General features: G+C 47.3%; 1 protein-coding gene across 8 annotated transcripts; it reads right to left on the reverse strand.

Annotated features, from left to right (window-relative positions):
- Positions 1 to 2,250: 2,250 nt before the first annotated feature.
- LOC147008036 (putative RNA-binding protein 46) lies at positions 2,251 to 18,387 on the reverse strand. 8 transcript variants are annotated; one of them, XM_085865693.1, is made up of 8 exons: positions 15,904 to 18,387; positions 12,085 to 12,236; positions 11,502 to 11,683; positions 7,094 to 7,204; positions 6,820 to 6,994; positions 6,188 to 6,276; positions 5,024 to 5,401; positions 2,251 to 3,173 (listed from the first exon to the last, which is right to left on the reverse strand). In XM_085865693.1, the coding sequence occupies exons 2-8, from the start codon at positions 12,143 to 12,145 to the stop codon at positions 3,060 to 3,062; spliced, it is 1,110 nt and encodes a 369-aa protein (XP_085721819.1). In that variant the 5' UTR covers positions 12,146 to 12,236; positions 15,904 to 18,387; the 3' UTR covers positions 2,251 to 3,059. The 8 variants fall into 8 exon arrangements, with proteins under 8 accessions (XP_085721819.1, XP_085721815.1, XP_085721816.1 ...); XM_085865689.1 differs by lacking the exon at positions 15,904 to 18,387 and adding an exon at positions 15,635 to 15,889; XM_085865690.1 differs by lacking the exon at positions 15,904 to 18,387 and adding an exon at positions 15,607 to 15,889.
- Positions 18,388 to 18,900: the final 513 nt, after the last annotated feature.

Raw genomic sequence — 18,900 nt, forward strand, 5'->3', positions numbered from 1 at the left:
AAATACTTTCTTTCAAGCTTCTGGGTCTCACTATCTGCCATGACCTTTCCTGGGAAAGCCACATTTCAAACCTGGCCTCCAAAGCCAGTCGCCGACTGGGAATCCTCCGTCGTGCAAAGTCCTTCCTCGGCCCTCTTGAGCTCCTGACCACTTGCAAAGCTTTTATCCGTAGCCTGATGCAGTACTGCTCTCCCCTCTGGGCTGGTGCTCCTGCCTCCCACCTTTCTCGGCTTCACGCTGTCGAAACCAGGGCATTTAAGATCATCGGCATCTCCCGCAATGAAGCTGAGTCTTTGGGCCTCTCACTCAATCACCGCAGGTTGGTCGGTGGTCTTTCTGTCTTCTACCGACTCCTCTCCAGTCTTGCCCCCCCTGCTCTCTCTGCGATTTGTCCCCACCACATTTCCACAGGGCGCTCAAGGTCCGCCAACAACCCCCTTGTGGTAAAACTACCAAAATCACGAATCACTGCTCATCTTCACTCTTTCATTCCTCTTTTTTCCCGCCTTTGGAATAAACTTCCTCACTCTATTCTTTCCCATTCTTCCCTCCAGGCTTTCAAAAGAGCTGTTCACCACCACCTCTTATCATCCCCCATCCAAATCCTCGATCTTTTCTACCCCCGAACTAACAGCTTACCTATTTTAAGGGCCACTTTGAAGGTCCCCAGAGGCCACACGCAGCAGGTGATGCCCGGCAGAAATCCATATCTGCATATGTCAGGTTACTCCCTAAAACCCCCTGTACTCAGATATTGGTACCTCGTTCGTATGATCAAAACCCTCTGGGCTGCCGGTCTAAAAACCTATACGCCAAGAAAACCTATAGAAAACCAAGACGCCAAGGTGAACAACGAATAGCCAAGATCTTGTGAAAAAAGCCAAGGAGTGGTCACACTGGTTAACACCATCCAGTCCGGATCGCCGAGCGGTTTTCCTTGGGAGGCAGACACGTGATCCTCAGAGATTATGTCGCATGCGGGAGGGGCAGGGTGGCACGGATGGATCAGATGGATGCACAGCACAAGGGGTTTCTACTCGAACCCACAACAGATACATGGACACCAGCAACTTTAAGTAAAAATGGGGATTTAATGAAAATAGACAAATATTTACAAGGGTAATCTATCTATAATTCCAGCAGTCTCTGTGTGTCTGTCTGTGACCGCTGTTTCTCGACAACCTCTGGTCCGATCTAATTGAAACTTGCCAGGTATATTGCTGGGGACCTGAGTATGTGCCTTTTCAAGGTTTTATATTAATCGGACAAGTGGTTCCCAAGTTATGGCCATTTATTTATCAAACCAATGACAGGACACGTTGCTGCGTAGGCATGGCCGATGGGGAAGAGATCCTCAGCCGCGTTCCCCATTACGGGTTACAACGTACGGACTTCCGGATAGTGATGACTTACTGTATTCTAATAATTTCTCGATTTCTTATGCACATTTATAGATAAACACAATGCCCCAATCCAGTCGTCGTTTACGAGGGCGAAGGAACGGAATGTGTGGTTGTTTGAAAGTTGTTTTTTTTTGCACGTACGGCCACGCACGTACGGGCACGGGAGAGCGAAGGAATGGCCTGTGTGGTTGTTTGAAAGTTTTTTTTTTGCACGTTCGGCCACGCACGTACGGGCACGGGACAGCGAAGGAATGGCCTGTGTAGTTGTTTGAAAGTTTTTGTTTTTTTTGCACGTACGGCCATGCACATTCGGGCACGGGAGAGCGAAGGAACGGCCTGTGTAGTTGTTTGAAAGTTTTTGTATTTTTTGCACGTACGGCCACGCACGTACGGGCACGGGAGAGCGAAGGAATGGCCTGTTTGGTTGTTTGAAAGTTTTCGGTTTTTTTGCACGTACGGCCACGGGAGAGCGAAGGAACGGCCTGTGTATTTGTTTGAAAGTTTTTGTTTTTTTTGCACGTACGGCCACGCACGTACGGGCACGGGAGAGCGAAGGAACGGCATGTGTATTTGTTTGAAAGTTTTTGTATTTTTGCACGTACGGCCACGCACGTACGGGCACGGGAGAGCGAAGGAACGGCCTGTGTGGTTGTTTGAAAGTTTTTTTTTTTTTTTTTGCACGTACGGCCACGTACGTACGGGCACGCGAGAGCGAAGGAACGGCCTGTGTGGTTGTTGTTTCTGGCACGCGGTTTGAAAGTATTTTTTTGCACGGACAACCACGCACGTACGGTCACGCACTAGTAAATAAAAAGGTATTTTGTTCATAATCAACATACTCATCGACTTTGAGTTGAAAAACCTATTATTTATTATATTCTAGAAAACGATCGAAACGAAGAGAAATCAAAGCCTCAACCAAGGATTAAACACAATGACGACGGATGAAGTGAATTAACCAAATTGTGATTCCGCTACTCCACGACACCAGTGTATGGAGAGTAAAACAATTAAATGTTATTCAACAACTGTTATTAGAAAACTTTAACAACTTTTTAATTCACTGTTATTACACAACTTTATAACTTTCAAAACTTTAACTTTTTAATTCACTGTTATTATATAACTTTAACTTTTTAATGAACCGTTATTATATAACTTTAACTTTCAAAACTTTAACTTTTTAATGAACCGTTATTTTATAACTTTAACTTTCAAAACTTTTAAAACTTTTTAATGAACTGTTGTGATAAAACTTTAACTTTTTAATTAACCGTTGTTATGAAACAATTAAATGTTAAACAAATGCTTGGTTAAAGTGTTATAAACATGGAGAGGGTAATACAAGTGGTTATTTAAAGATGAACACAAAGGAAGCAAATCGATAATCTGGAGGGACACAAGGGCACACCTGTTCCGATAGCTCAGGTAGAGATAAAGATGGAGTTTGAACAATCAGTGTTTTTACGAATCTTGTCCCTCGACAGTGAATATCTTATTGTTTGAGAATGACATTTGAAATAAGAACAGGTGTCTTGGATCATCATCGGTGATAACCCGGAATGAAACGAAACGAGATCATCCTAAACGTGAACCATCTACATCAGTGTCGGGTGAACGGTCCAGTCTCATTCAACTCAAAAAACTCCGGGCAAGTCAGTTTCCATCGAAACGTCCACAACAGATGCGGTTGAAAACGATCTGTGCTGCACGTTCCCTGGTTCGATCAAGTATTCGGAAAGTCCCTCCATAAAGACCCGACACGGTGACCTGTGGGGACACAAAGTATTGAGGGAGGTATTGAAAATGGAGGCACACACGTCACAGCCAGGTATACAGGTTAAACTTCCATAATCCTTCAGTTTTTCCCCCCCATTATCCCTCCATCGCTCCCTCAATTACTCCCAACTATACCCTCTGTTTCATGTCTTAACAAAACAATGTATATATATATATATATATACACATGAAATAAGAATCTTTTCCCTTCTCACCTTTCTCCCAAAACAATGTGACTTCCACTGCAGACTCTTCCTCTTCCAGCTTTGCCTTCCACATTTCCAATCCCACTTTGATCGTGAAGGTATTCACCACTCACCTTCACAATTTTTTCCTTCAAACTCTTCCTTCACTCTGCCCCCCTCTTCCCTCATCTTCAAAACAAAAAAACCGTCTCTTACAATGTTTTGACTTCCTCTCTCTGCCATGCTCTTCTCCTTATTCAAACACCTGAGTTATTTTCAACCTTACTTTCATCCCGTGCCGAACAATTCCATCTGTTACAACGCTTCCTTCCTTCATTCTCTCAGTTCTTCTGAACTCCATCCATCCTCCAATGTATTTAAACAAATCTCTGACCTACAAATAAAAAAAATCCGACTTTGGAATCCCTGTTTGAATTCCATCATTAATTGTTCTTTTTTTCCAACTTCAGTGCAAATTCATCCCATCTCCTTAAATCTACCTCCTCCTAGCTCCTCCCCGAATTAGACCTCCTCCTTACTGCTCCCATCCTCTTTGCTCTATCGTTCCTCTCATCACATCTCCCCTTCTTCCCACCCCCCCAAATCTTCTTCCTCCCCTCCGCAAAGCTTTACCATACCACGACCCAGTCTCATGCTTACCCTCTCCCTACCCCACCCTTCTCCGTCCTCCCCCATGATCGTGCCTGCTCTCATTGTCTCTGCCCTTCTCAAAGCTTCCTCTCATTCCTCAACCTCCTCCAATCTTCTACTTCCCTTTGCCCCCTCTCTTATTACTCCCCACTGCGACTCATCCCTTCACTACCGAGGTCTTTGTCCCCATCCGAACCTCTCCTCTAGATCCTCTGTAATCTCCAACACACTGTCAAGAACTCTCCCAACCTCCACCTGTCCTTCCTCCTAACTTCACCCCCTTCCCCTCCCCTGCACCCAAAGCTTCCTTCCCTCCCAATTCCTTAACAGTGTGGACCTCAAACATCCGGGGCCTTCGCTCGAACCAGACTGATCTCTCCATTCAGGTTACCACTGACAAACCAGACATAATCTGCCGAACAGAAACTTTCCTCCTTCAAGACGTCTCTGACTCCCAAGTATCTCTCCCTGGTTACTCCCTCCTCCGATATGATAGACCTCAGCCTCGTCCTGGTAGAGGAGTTGCTCTCTTCATCAAAAACTCTATTCCTCACTCTCCATGCACTGCCCTCACTCCTCCACACCCCCACGAACACCTCTAGCTACGGCTTCCCCTCCACTCCCACCTCATGTTTATATGTGTACTGAACCGTCCACCAAACAGTGATGACTCCATCGACACCTCACCATCCGAAAACATGGACCAACTTCTCTCCTCTCATCCGAACTCTCTCTTCCTCATGCACATCTCAAGTATTTTATGCCTCGCTTCTCCCGTCCATGTGGAACCACATTCCAGAGGCTGCTCTGCCTCACTCTTCCCTCCAGGAGTTCAAGGAAGCAGCGCACCGCCACCTTGTTTTACCCCCAAATCCAACTGACGATCCTTATAACTCCCATTACCCGCTCCACCGTGCTCTTCCATGAGCCTCAGTCCTGCAAAGAAAAAAAAAAGAAGAATCTGACGTCATGAGGAGTAAACATGATGCAAAGCGCAGGCCTCACCGTGTAACCGAGCAAACACCTCCCATCCGGATGTTTCACCGCAAAGGGCAGGTAGGAGGGAGCAGGTAAACCACGCTGAGCACTCCAAAGCTCCAAAAGGAATGTGGCGGTCCGAGTGGACCTCATATTGCGTCCCTGATGTTCTTCCATGAGACTTTGCGATACTTGGAGCGCTCCACAGTAGTTCACGGCCAAGTGTCGCGTACCTCCGTCGACTGTGATTCCGACACTCGACTGATCCTGTGAATGAGGGGGTATAAAATGGCCGCCGATACTTCGGGGATGTGGTTGTGGTTGTCTGGGTTCACCGCTGTTCAGAAATCCCGCAGCAATCTCTGCACCTTGCAGGGTCACGGGTCTGACTCGATCCTCCTCCAACTGGTATTCCACACCACAAGCAGACAAAGTGAAATTTCCATGCCAGCCAGAAAGATTACAGGAGCAACTCAGCTTTGTAAGCTAATCCGTAATTAATATTTTGTAATCTGTGTTATTTTGTAATCCCGACCCAGCTATAAACTGTCATACTGGTGTTTCACAGACAGGGCGATTCATCACTGTACGTGCCTGTGCCTCGAATGGACGTTAAACTGGACGTCCCGCATGCCGGAATTAGTCGGCGGACGTTAAAGATCCCACGGTGTCCTTCGGGAAGAGAAGGCGAGCTATCGCCGGCCCCCAAAACAAATTACGAATTCCTCCTCTATAAACCAGAAAAAAAGACTCGGAAGTTTACCGCCGTTGATGCAGCGTCTCTTACACCACCTTATTTAACACATTACATTCATTCTTCATGTCTGTTTTTTGTGTCCTTTGTGACGTCACTAAAAAAAACAGTAAGTTTCATGTTTGGAATGATTTTCAATTTTGTTTCACAGCCAGACAGGCGGACAAGAGTCGGGTGAACCAATTGGTTAACCGCGGTTTTCGCTTGATGCATGTGGGGTAAAAAGAAGAAGAAGATTGAGGGTTAAGATGATGGTTCGGTGTTCCCTTCCAATTGAGCAAGTGGAGGATGAAGGGAACTGAGCAAGGGAAATAAAGAGTACCGAGCTCTCGACATCCCGACCGGTTCTGATCGCTCCCAACAAGTGCACCATCACCTCCCACCCCGATGTACACACCGTCCTAAACTAACCGGTGACCCTCTCGCTTCAGCAATACCTGCAACAGGAACTTGAGCTCCTGGTCCCGGCTGTTGCTTGGGAAGGCCCATCGTACAACCACCACCTGGTGCCAGAGACTGAAGGGTTCTTTTTGGGGCAGGAGAAAGGAATGGTAAGTTAAAACAGTTGTAAACACTTGAACATGTTGGTGTTGCCATGGCAACAAATAACTCATGTACCCCCCCCCCCCATCTAATAAATCTACTCCTTTGCAATTCTTGTTACACATGAAAAATATCTTCACATTCATACTTGAGGTTGCACTACCTTTGCTACCAAAGTACAAATTCCCGCCACTCTTCAGGAAAACGTCAGGCCTGGCCAGCTGATTCGTGAAAGACTTGCACCAGAAACTTTCCCCATCCGAGCTTACAAGAAGGTGGGAATAATTGGCGCCATTAAAAGAGGAACTCGCAGAAACAGCACGAACAGTCGTTGGCTTAAAAATCACTCCTCATCTCACCTGTTCACCACATTTGGACCCCGCTGACTGAGATTATAATGAAACATATTATAATGGATTCCAACCTCCGATCACGTCATTCTCTAGTTCAGTTTCGAAACCGTGTTTCCAACCCTCGAAAAGCCTCCTGTTATGGAGGAAGCAAACTTGAAACATCTCCCACAAACCAGCCAACAGCTTCTTCAGTGCCCCGACAGCCGCCTGGTGCGATTCATAATCCACAAAAGCAAAAGCATTGTTTCGAGTGAGATCTTTCAACATTTCGTTTTGATAAACCAGCAGGTGTTGTACGCCGGGTGTCACTTTCTCCAGCTCCTCCATTAGGTCCTGTCGACGCGTCTCCTGCACACAGGTCACCGGAGTTAGCATTGTTGGGAATGGAAATCTCGACACTTAGCACAGCAAGCAAACTGTTCAGAGTCCTTTTCCAAGATGACCTACCCGGGGTAGTCCTTTGATGAGAAGACAATGCTTGTCCAAACCCATTGCCACACGAATCCGGTGTCTCTCCAGTGTGTGACGGTGGAAGATGGCCACGGCACAATGAGCGGCCTCTGAGATCCGACATACCAAAGGAGGCAAAGTTTGCTCGATAATCACATGATCTTCTTGGAACAATAACATGCAACAATATTGGATGGGAACACGTGCACGGGTGTCACAAACAAGGAGTAACTGCAAAGAAAAATCATGAAGGCACAGTCATGGCCAAAAATATTGGCACCTTTGCACGATTTTCAAATTATACACCATTTCTTCCAGAAAATTGTTGAAATAAAAAAATCTTTCGGTGTCTACGTGTGTATTTCTCTGGTTTGCAGTGCAACAAAACAAGAACAAATCTGAAAAATCACTAAATCTGAGCTTATTCCACACAGATATCATAAAATGTCCCGGACAATAATGTTACGGCCACGGGTACCGGAGTGTATTATGAAGGGGTTAATCCTCGTTTCTTCTCGGAAGAACCGAACCTGGGGCCACCGCTCACAATTAACTTTGTGGTGTGGTGGGTTGCTCAACAACCACGAACACCAATTGGTTAACCACGAGTTCCAGGGTCCACCGTCTAATTTTCCGTTTAACTAGAGGTCGCGTGGCCTCCTCCTCCGGGGAACGCGCCCTCGGCGATGCACCGATCTTATCTTGATTAGATCTTAAGTAATGCGGTCGAGCGTTCACCGCTGGTGCACGCTGACGATGACAGGTTAATTCGTTTGGGAATTATAATCTCCCAGTCTGTCGAGGTTCGGACAATGCTGGATCCATGGAAGGACATGACAATCACGGACAGGTTGAAACGTCAACAAGGAATTTATTATGAAGAAAAAATAAATAAACCGAAGAACTTTTTATTTTCCTTGTCGATTAAATGGATGAATTCAAATGAAATGTTCAATCAACAAAATAATCTCAAACAAATAAATAATTCAACAATCATTCATAGAATAAAATGATCCGAGACCACAGCCATGTTTGACCGTCAGAACGAACTGTTCAGGAATAGCTTGCGGTGTGTTTTAATGATTCAAATGTCCTGTATGTAAGTTCAATGTGAAAAAATGAAAACCAAAAATAAAATGTGTAAATAAATCGTGTGTTTCCAAGCCAATGTGTCCTGATGGAAAGGGGCCGGACGAGTATCCGCTGGGATGATATTGTTGCGGTATTCGCGCCCGCCGGCGTGCTGACGGCCACGTAACTGGAATCGCGGCACGTCGCCCACCGGACGGACAATCCAGTCGTGACCCTCTCGGACTAACGCCGGGAACCAGTCACGGGTGGACCTTTCGGTCTCACCGCGATCGAGCCAATCAGCCCCCGCGTGGGATAGGGTTGCTCGCCAAATTCGACCTACCTAAGTACCCACACGGAGGGTAGACCGGGCGATCGCACCTCGCCGCAGGTCGACTTCGGACACGGGCCACTTCAGCGACCCGTTCCGTACTATCAGAATAACCGAGCGGTGTTATCGTCGACCTCGACGGTTCGATTAATTATCGGGCGTATTCAGCCCACTACCAACCCTTTACGTGAAGCAAGATGGGGATTCAATGGGAGAAATGACGAAGCGAAGCGGGAAACAGTTCAACACAAAGCACATTTATTCGCGGCACACGGGAAGCACACATATACAATTCCACCAAAAGCACACAGAAAAGAAAAACACAATTCCATTTACACAAAAAGCAAATATAAAAGCGAAAACACAATGCAGAGCTAATACCGACTACCGAGCACACGGCAACACTTATACAATTTTACTTCACAGACGGCGCCGACAACACATACCCAAAACCAAGGAAAAGAAATACCCTCAAGGATGAGGCGGGCCTGAGGCCGAGACCGGGTCGGCCTACCCGTCTGGTGATGAGACGCGGAGCGGCGATGGCGCCTCAACTCCGCGGGCCTCGCGGACAGTGTCTGGTCGGGGGTGGGAAAGGGGCCCCCTTGGTCGCACTATCTCAGCGCGGGGGGAAACAGGAGGGGGTTGCTGATGCTCGGGGTATAGAGGATCTTTATTATCCCGCGACGAGCGTCTCCACCTCGGCCAGGTCGCGCTGTCGGCCTCCCTCGGGTGCAGCTCCCTGCACGACGCGAGCACCCCCTCGTCTGGTGTCGCCGCCTTTCCACAGCTCCGTCCCCTCCGTTCCGACTCCAACGCACACGACGAGCAGCTCCACCGCCCGCGAAGTCTTGACTCTCTGTTTCCGACTCTCCTACTCTCCTACTCTCCGCCTCTGGACTCTCCGACTCTCTGCCTCTGGACTCTCCTACTCTCCGCCTCCCCTACTCTCCGCCTCTGGACTCTCCTACTCTCCGCCTCTGGACTCTCCGACTCTCGTGACTGACGAACACGGTCCTTTTATCAGCCCCCTAACTTCGCCCTCTCATCTTTGACCCCCTCCCTTCGACCTTTCACCTCGCTCCCCATTGGCCCGAGAAAAAGTGGGCGTGAAGGCTTTTTGATCCATAAATTTGCATATATCGATCGCCCTGGAGGCGGGGCCAAATCGCCCCTCGCTCACCGATTGGACGGCAAAAAGTGGGCGTGTGTCGTTTTTGATCCGTTTTTGAAGCACAAAATCCGTGATTTTGTACACGCTGTTCGACGCGCGCCCTGCACGAGTCCAACACCTGTACCCACAGCGGGGCAAGAACGGTGGCGATGCTACGGTTGCGAGGTGTGACGGGAAGGTCGTGGCGGTTGTGGTGAAGCGGCGTTGTGGTTGGTGGTTGATGTTGTGATTGTGGTGGTAATCATGGCGGTTGGTCCAAAATAAAGATAGTAAAAGAAAAACGGCTATCCTGAAGAGTCGCAGCTCGCATAAATGACATGTATTCCCACTAGACAACGGGTTTGGGCCTAACTACACATGCACTTACCGAGATACCTCACCTAAGGGACCTGAATGGTGGTTTGCGAATTTGGTAACCACAACAATATCTTGCGGCATGAACGAACGGTGAATATCGCTCACGCAGAAATGAAATCTGATGTAAAATCGTACGTCATGAACGTGTCGTGAAGAGGAAAAGGTTATCCCAGAAGAGAGGGAACCCGTTCTCCACCCTTCTCGAACGCATCAAACAGTTAGAATCCCACCAGACAAGGGGATGGGTCGATTCTGAACAAGCATGATGGAAATCACTGTCTGAGGACCTGAGGACAATTCGATTTCAAGCAGGTAATTCACCTTTAATTTGGAATTGAACTCACCTGCGGTGAGTTGCAGGTAACTGCAATATCAAAATCACTCATTCAACCAGTTTGAATAGAGAAAAGGAGTCATTCTGCTGTTTTGTGTCACTGTGCGTACCGCAAATATATATATTTTTTGTGTACCTTGTCGAGTGAGCGAAAAAGGTCAGTCGGAGAGATCATTGATGAAAACCAGAAAAAGAACAGGGTCCAGAACGCTGCCTTGAGGAACTCCAGCCTGGACAGGAAGAGGGGATGAGAGAACTCCATTTAGGGCCACACGTTGACTGCGACAGGAGAGGAAGTCTGCGAGCCATGAGTGGAGATGGCCTTGGATACCATGGGAAGAGAGTTTGGTGAGTAGGGCAGGGTGCCAGACCGTGTCAAAAGCACATGATATGTCCAGGGATATGGCTCGGATTTCATGTCTGGGTACCACAATGAGCATGGAGAAGACAAAGAAAAACAGAGAATTGTCTGAGGAGGTCAGCCACAAGATTGAAGCCAAGCATGGACAATCTCGAGGCTACAAGTCCATCTCCAGAGACCTTGATGTTCCTGTGTCCACCGTACACAATGTTATCAGCAAGTTTAAGGCCCACGGCACGATGACTTGCACTACAAGGACTTGAACAGACAAACAATGAGTACGTCTTCTGAACCTGGGATCGAAGCATCTATCATTGAAATGTGAGGTCAGGTAAGAAGGCGCAAACAGGTGTGTGCACCTGTTTGTTTTCAAAACTTTCGGAATAATAAGGGTGGTTTCCCATTATGAGGCCTGTGCACTCAAAATGGGGATTCCTTCACGTCCCATGTCATCTATTTATTACGTAAGCGTATGTGGCAGAGCTTCCCAAATTGAACACCATGGAGGTGACGGCTCATTTCGAGTCCAAACCTGGGGTCGAGTTTCGCTCTATGTTCTGTGGAACATCTTCAGCATCTCGTTCTTCTCAGCGCTTGGCACACAAAGGTACATTGAGAGGAAAGATTAAACAAAATGACTCATCAACACTTCCAGTGCATCCACTAATCACCACCTGGTGCTCGGTGCACTACATAGTATGTAGACGGTCCTTGGAACAGTTTTTATCCCGCTCCCTCTTTCGTCCGTTTGCTCCCGCTCCCTCACCACCGACAAACCTCCTGATCGGTGTAGGTGACCAAAGCGTAGCCACGGCGTCTCATCCAGAATCTTCTCACGTACCACATGTCGTACACCTGACCAGCACTTTGAAACAGGGGTAAGAGTTCGTCTCCAAACACCTGGTGCGGGATGCTCCAGATGAAGACGTCACAGTCGGGTGAAGGAGGGCCCTCCCCGTCTGGAAAAAAAAAAGACAAAATAAATAAAATCAATGTTTTACCAAATCAACTGATGACGGTTCAGCATTCCTGATTCATCATCTGGGATCCAGAGATGAATAAGTGACACATTTGTTTATTTATTTATCACGAGCAAAGGTACCCGACATGTGGCCTGGGAGGAAAAGGAGGCAAGAAGAACCGAGGAGAAAGAAGCAGAACGGAGTGTGAGGGACGACTCCTCTCTGACCTCACGCAACCACGCGGGGGTTCATCAGGCCAGACATCGTGAGGGGGGCAAGGATGGGCGGTTTGAATGGGAAGGATGGGGCGGTGGAGTGTGTACGGAGCGGTTGCTCCTGGGAGACACAATGTAGAATCGCCGATGTTTCCGGTTCCAACAACATTTTAAAATCTTCACCGTGTGGTGGCTGGAACCTCCACAGTCCTTGATTCCACATCGTGCATCCAGGCGTCTTCATGATGACGTTTCTGCGGACGATGCGAGTGGGGGGTCGTTTCCTCGGGCAACACCCGTCCTCGGAGGTTTCAGGTCAGGAATAGGAGCGGTACCTGGAAAAAAGGAAATCGGACAAAGCTGTTATTTTGAAACGAAACAAAAACAGTTGTCCACAAATCTGTTCGTCCGTCGGGCGGTGTGGTTGGGGCACGTCGGGTCAGGTGTGGGAGCAGCGGGGCCTCCGTCTGGCCGTCCCCCAGGCAGGTAGATGGCCTGGCCCATCCCCATGTCCTCGAGATGCCGGTACAGTGTGAGGTTGATGCTTGACGTACAGTAGGAGGAAGGACATCCGAGGCGTGAGGCCTCGTTTAAACCTCAAGCGGAGAACCTGTCAAGCCTCGCCGTGAAACCTCGTCCCGGAAATCCTCGATAAACCAAATCCAAGACGTGTTCACATCCGGAGTTATGAGACCGAAGGTCAAACGATGCCGCGAAAAATGTTCGTAGGCCTTCGGTTCGAGATCACCGCAACGGATTGTTTCCTTGCACTCATCACCGTGTCGTGTTTGTGGAGGTAAGGTGGTTGTTTTAAACGTTGATTTGTGTTACATAGTTACAGGATGTGACGTTTAGGTCACTTACAACATATTTAGTGGTGGTGTCTTTAATATGACATTCACAACACGGTGGTGGTCCTTCATCTTGGGTACAAAGATGGCCGTAGTGTGTGGAATCTGTGTTCACTTCCGGGGTAACATTTGTTTTACAGGTATGGTGTGAGCGGTTTGTACAGGGGGGTCCTGGATGTACTTTAACCCTCGCAGTGATGGCATTGATGGGTATAGTGGTGGTCTGTATGGGAACAATGATGGCCTATATGGGCATGGTGGTGGTCTGTATGGGAACAATGATGGCCTATATGGGCATGGTGGTGGTCTGTATGGGAACAATGATCGCCTATATGGGTTTAGTGGTGGTCTGTATGGGAACAATGATGGCCTATATGGGCATAGTGATGGTCTCCATGGGTACAATGATGGTCTATATGGGTACAATGATGGTCTATATGGGCATAGTGATGGTCTCCATGGGTACAATGATGGTCTATATGGGCATAGTGATGGTTTCCATGGGTACAATGATGGTCTATATGGGCATAGTGATGGTCTCCATGGGTACAATGATGGTCTATATGGGCATAGTGATGGTCTCCATGGGTACAATGATGGTCTATATGGGCATAGTGATGGTCTCCATGGGTACAATGATGGTCTATATGGGTACAATGATGCCCTGTATGAGTATAGTGGTGGTCTCCATGAGTACAATGATGGCTTATATGGGCATAGTGATGGTCTCCATCGGTACAATGATGGCCTATATGGGCATAGTGATGGTCTGTATGGGAAAAATGATGGGCTATATGGGTATAGTGGTGGTCTCCATGAGTACAATGATGGCTGATATGAGTATAGTGGTGGTCTCCATGAGTACAATGATTGCCTATATGGGTATAGTGGTGGTCTCCATGAGTACAATGATGGCCTATATGAGTATAGTGGTGGTCTCCATGAGTACAATGATGGCCTATATGAGTATAGTGGTGGTCTCCATGAGTACAATGATGGCCTATATGGGCATAGTGATGGTCTCAGTGGGAACAATGATGGTCTATATGGGTATAGTGGTGGTCTCCATGAGTACAATGATGGCCTATATGGGCATAGTGATGGTCTCAGTGGGAACAATGATGGCCTATATGGGTATAGTGGTGGTCTCCATGAGTACAATGATGGCCTGCATGGGTATAGTGATGGTCTCAGTGGGAACAATGATGGTCTATATGGGTATAGTGGTGGTCTCCATGAGTACAATGATGGCCTATATGGGCATAGTGATGGTCTCAGTGGGAACAATGATGGTCTATATGGGTATCATGGTGGTCACCATGAGTACAATGATGGCGTGCATGGGTATAGTGATGGTCTCAGTGGGAACAATGATGGTCTATATGGGTATAGTGGTGGTCTCCATGAGTACAATGATGGCCTATATCGGCATAGTGATGGTCTCATTGGGAACAATGATGGCCTATATGGTCATAGTGTTGGCATGTTTGGGTGTGTGTTCCCCACCTGGTGTGATCACAGCGATACATAAGGAACTTTGACGAAGGCCACTTGGACCATCACGCCTGTGCTACATGTACACCACATCAATTCAAACGAGCAGTTTCTCACCTTGAATGTCCTGTGATCGAGGGTGGAGGAGTGGGGACGAGAACAGCGAGGGAAAGGAAAAGAACTGAAACAAAAGAACAAATTTTAAAACAAAACAATTAAATCCGTGAGTTCATGCTCGTTTGGCCTGAGAGCCGAGTGATGAAGAAGGAGAAGAATCACAGGTGTTCTGCGGTGTTCAGGTGTTTGACTGCGTTCAGGTGTTTGACTGTGTTCAGGTGTTTGACTGTGTTCAGGTGTTTGACTGTGTTCAGGTGTTTGACGAACGTATGAAGAAGTTCTTGTTTCTGATTCCCACACTTATCGACTTCATGGACAAGAACCATTGAGTGAAAGGTCAAGGTGAGCTTCGATCCGCATGACCTCTGACCCTTAACTGTAAACATTACGTACACACGATCACAGTCTCTGCTCACTTCGTTGCCCCCTCCTCATCACGAGCCACCACTCCTCATGGACGTTTCAAACGTCGTCCAGTTGTCTGTGTGACGAGGGACTAACTGATTTGATTTCGGTGAAGATCCGGATCCAGATCGTGTGGACCTTCCGGTTCCGGAGATACCCGCTCCACCGAGTAGAGTGGACCTTCCGGTTCCGGGGATACCCGCTCCACCGAGTAGAGTGGACCTTCCGGTTCCGGGGATACCCGCTCCACCGAGTAGAGTGGACCTTCCGGTTCCGGGGATACCCGCTCCACCGAGTAGAGTGGACCTTCCGGTTCCGGGGATACCCGCTCCACCGAGTAGAGTGGACCTTCCGGTCCGGGGATACCCGCTCCACCGAGTAGAGTGGACCTTCCGGTTCCCTCCTGCGCGTCTCCCTCCATCTGCTGTTCTTCTGAACATCAAGTCGCCATTTTCCCGCGGATTTCCCGCCAATCAGATGGAACTGTTTTCCTCGTTGTGCTCAAACCAATGTGAGTATGTGTGTGTGTGTGTTTGTGTGAGTGTGTGTGTGTGTGTGTGTGTGAGTGTGTGCGGCGAACACACAAACACCCTCAACACTCACGTACTGGGACCGAACCGATCACGTCGATTGAACACATCTGATCGACATCCGTCATCGCTTCTTGCTCCCCGTCCGTCGTTACACGAGGTCGAGGTCGCCATCAATCGTGTCTCGCTTTGATTAACGGTTCTCGGTCGTAAATTAATTAATCGTCATTTGAAAATATACAAATGAATTAAACCTTTAAATACGTAAACACTCGTGTCCATGACAACGATATCAAACATGAACTTACGTTCCCAGCGACCCAGGGAATCGCTCACCTGATGAGCGGGAAAAGCCGTTCACCGATTCAAAACGAGAGCAACGGACCACGTGAGTCGCGAGGGTCGCGTTTTTAACCGACGGACATTGGCGGGAAAAACAAATTACGGGAAAGATTATTTATTTAACTTGTTAACGATAATAAAAAAATAACGTGTTTTATTCCGAATATACATCGGTATGTGGTGTTCAACTTCAAAAGTAATGTTTTATTTCATTAAAAACCTTCCAACACCAAGCTCCCTCGACTCGGGGTGTGTTCACTCACCAAGAAGCTCGGTAAGGGAATCCTCCCGTGAATATGAACCATGACCGGAAGTGATTTCTTCCAACGGACCGACAAACGTGACCACGTGACGTATTTACAAATAAAATCACTGATTTTACAAACTCCGTCGTGTTTCCAAATTGAACAAAAAAAAATTATTTTGTTTTTAATTATTTAATTTTGTTCCCATCGACCTGGAAGGCACGATGTCACGAGGCGCGTGATGACGACGACGACGTCCTCATTGCGTGATGACGTAACGACGACGAATTTTTTTTTTTCGATCCCAAAATCTTAGTTTCACTGCAAAATCTCGTGTTGGTGGTACCTAGGTTCAGGTCGAAGGTATAGGATAAACATAATCAACCCCCCCCCCCCATTCCGTTTCTTTTGTTCTGTAACGTCCTGATCCGTTCAGTGTTCTCGCTCTTTCATGAGCCATGACTTTGCAAACAAAACAAATAATTTCCTGGTAATTTTCTGCCAAAACATGGGTTGGGGGGGGGAAATCAAAGGGGGGGTAAAAGAAGATGGTGGAGGTGGAGCCGTCGAGAGAAATATGGATCGAAGGTGGGAATCTGGGAAGAGAAGGGGTGAGAGTGAAAGGGGAGAGGGAATCCCACCACTCCTTGTGTACCTCGTGTGGTTGAAATGCTTTTGCTTTATTCGTTCGTTGAAAGAAAGAAAAACAGTTGGGACAAGAGGTCTTTGTAAGACTACGAGCCGGGTGTGAAATGATGCAACAAACATGAAGCCGGGGATAACGAGGATCACACATCACGCATCAAGGATTCACATTTCAGCTGCTGCTCCTCCACCCTCAAACACATCCAGGACCAACCAAGTGAGCCTCATACAATAAATAAATAAAACAACAACAACACAGATATAAAATAATTAAATAATTCTACTTGTCAGACCATGTCTCGGATCAAGATGAAATTTACATGTGTTCCCCATCACCGCGAGATCATAATTGTCCTGGGATCCTGGGATCCCAAGCCCACCACCCGAACCATGAAGCCAACACCAGGCAGAGAGGATAATGAAGAGGAAGAAAATGAGAGTGATGACGAGGAAACGGAGGAATACGAAGATAAAATGGAAGAGTACGAAAGGTAAATTGAAGTTGCCGAACACGAAATGTTTGAAGAAGCTTTTTGAACGTTCTCTCGGTGGATGAGGTTCCGGAGACTATTCGTACAAACAAAGCAGGCACCGGTGGGCTCCATGAATCCATCAACGACAAAAATGTCCAGGTGTGATAAAACTGCACCAATTTAAGGTGCAACTGCAACAAAACGATGAGATGACGTCATCAGTCATCAAACGTAAGACGAATCGAGGCCACGGTCTCACATCGACTGTTTACTGTCGTTAAACCTTGTTGGGCCTTCACGACCAATTGAACTGGACCACAACGAGTGAGTTATCGGAGGACCTGCAACAACATGATGGAAACCTCGTGGTTGAGAAGCTGACCTCACTTCCCCATTTCGACACACCATTGTTGTTGATGAAGTTGCCGATATCGTCCTTGTTTGTACACCATGGTGTCATCTCTTTTGCGTCACCTCACGTGTGTGGGATCTCATGACATTGTGTTGCATGTCACACCATTGTATTACATGTCACACCATTGTATTACATGTCACACCATTGTATTACATGTCACACCATTGTATTACATGTCACACCATTGTGTTACATGTCACACCATTGTGTTACATGTCACACCATTGTGTTACATGTCACACCATTGTATTACATGTCACACCATTGTGTTACATGTCACACCATTGTATTACATGTCACACCATTGTGTTACATGTCACACCATTGTATTACATGTCACACCATTGTGTTGCATGTCACACCATTGTATTGCATGTCACACCATTGTATTACATGTCACACCATTGTGTTACATGTCACACCATTGTATTGCATGTCACACCATTGTATTACATGTCACACCATTGTGTTACATGTCACACCATTGTGTTGCATGTCACACCATTGTGTTCCATGTCACAGCATTGTGTTGCTTGTCACACCATTGTGTTGCTTGTCACAGCATTGTGTTGCTTATCACACCATTGTGTTGCTTATCACACCATTGTGTTGCTTGTCACACCATTGTGTTGCATGTCACACCATTGTGTTGCTTGTCACACCATTGTGTTGCTTGTCACACCATTGTTACGCATTTTGTCGTTCCTTACAAACCACGAGGCCTTGCGATCCACGACAGAGACTTGACGGCAGATGGCGAGTTCTACGGGAGGGTCTCTCACTCTGCGCATGTGTAAGTGGCGTCCATCAGGTTGTGGTTTGTTGTGGTTGTATTGTTTTTTAAGGTCGAGTAAAAATGTGTGTTTTTCTTGTGGTGCCGGTACAATACCCAAGAGAGATAGAGAGACAGAGAGAGGGAAAGAGAGAGAGAGAGAGAGAGAGAGAGAGAGAGAGAGAGATGGAGAGAGAGAGAGAGAGAGAGAGAGAGAGAGATGGAGAGAGAGAAAGAGAGAGAGAGAGAGAGAGAGAGAGAGAGAGAGAGAGAGAGAGAGAGAGAGAGAGAGAGAGAGAGAGAGAGAGAGAGAGAGAGAGAGAGAGAGAGAGAGAGAGAGAGAGAGAGAGAGAGAGAGAGAGAGAGAGAGAGAGAGAGAGAGAGAGAGAGAGAGAGAGAGAGAGAGAGAGAGAGAGAGAGAGAGAGAGAGAGAGAGAGAGAGAGAGAGAGAGAGAGAGAGAGAGAGAGAGAGAGAGAGAGAGAGAGAGAGAGAGAGAGAGAGAGAGAGAGAGAGAGAGAGAGAGAGAGAGAGAGAGAGAGAGAGAGAGAGAGAGAGAGAGAGAGAGAGAGAGAGAGAGAGAGAGAGAGAGAGAGAGAGAGAGAGAGAGAGAGAGAGAGAGAGAGAGAGAGAGAGAGAGAGAGAGAGAGAGAGAGAGAGAGAGAGAGAGAGAGAGAGAGAGAGAGAGAGAGAGAGAGAGAGAGAGAGAGAG

Source organism: Eptatretus burgeri, chromosome 22, assembly GCF_056783735.1.
Source record: "Eptatretus burgeri isolate ZD-2024b chromosome 22, Ebu_testis_v1, whole genome shotgun sequence".
Classification (NCBI taxonomy): Eukaryota; Metazoa; Chordata; class Myxini; order Myxiniformes; family Myxinidae; genus Eptatretus; species Eptatretus burgeri.

Excerpts from the sequence above, each read along its gene's own strand:
- LOC147008036 (XM_085865687.1), bottom strand. The coding sequence starts at position 15,472 with ATGGCGACCTCGACCTCGTGTAACGACGGACGGGGAGCAAGAAGCGAT. Across the intron at positions 7,205-11,501 it reads TCACCTACACCGATCAGGAG|GCCGCTCATTGTGCCGTGGC; the intron begins GTTTGTCGGTGG and ends CGGATCTCAGAG. Across the intron at positions 5,402-6,187 it reads AGCTCAAGTTCCTGTTGCAG|TTGGAGGAGGATCGAGTCAG; the intron begins GTATTGCTGAAG and ends GTGGAATACCAG.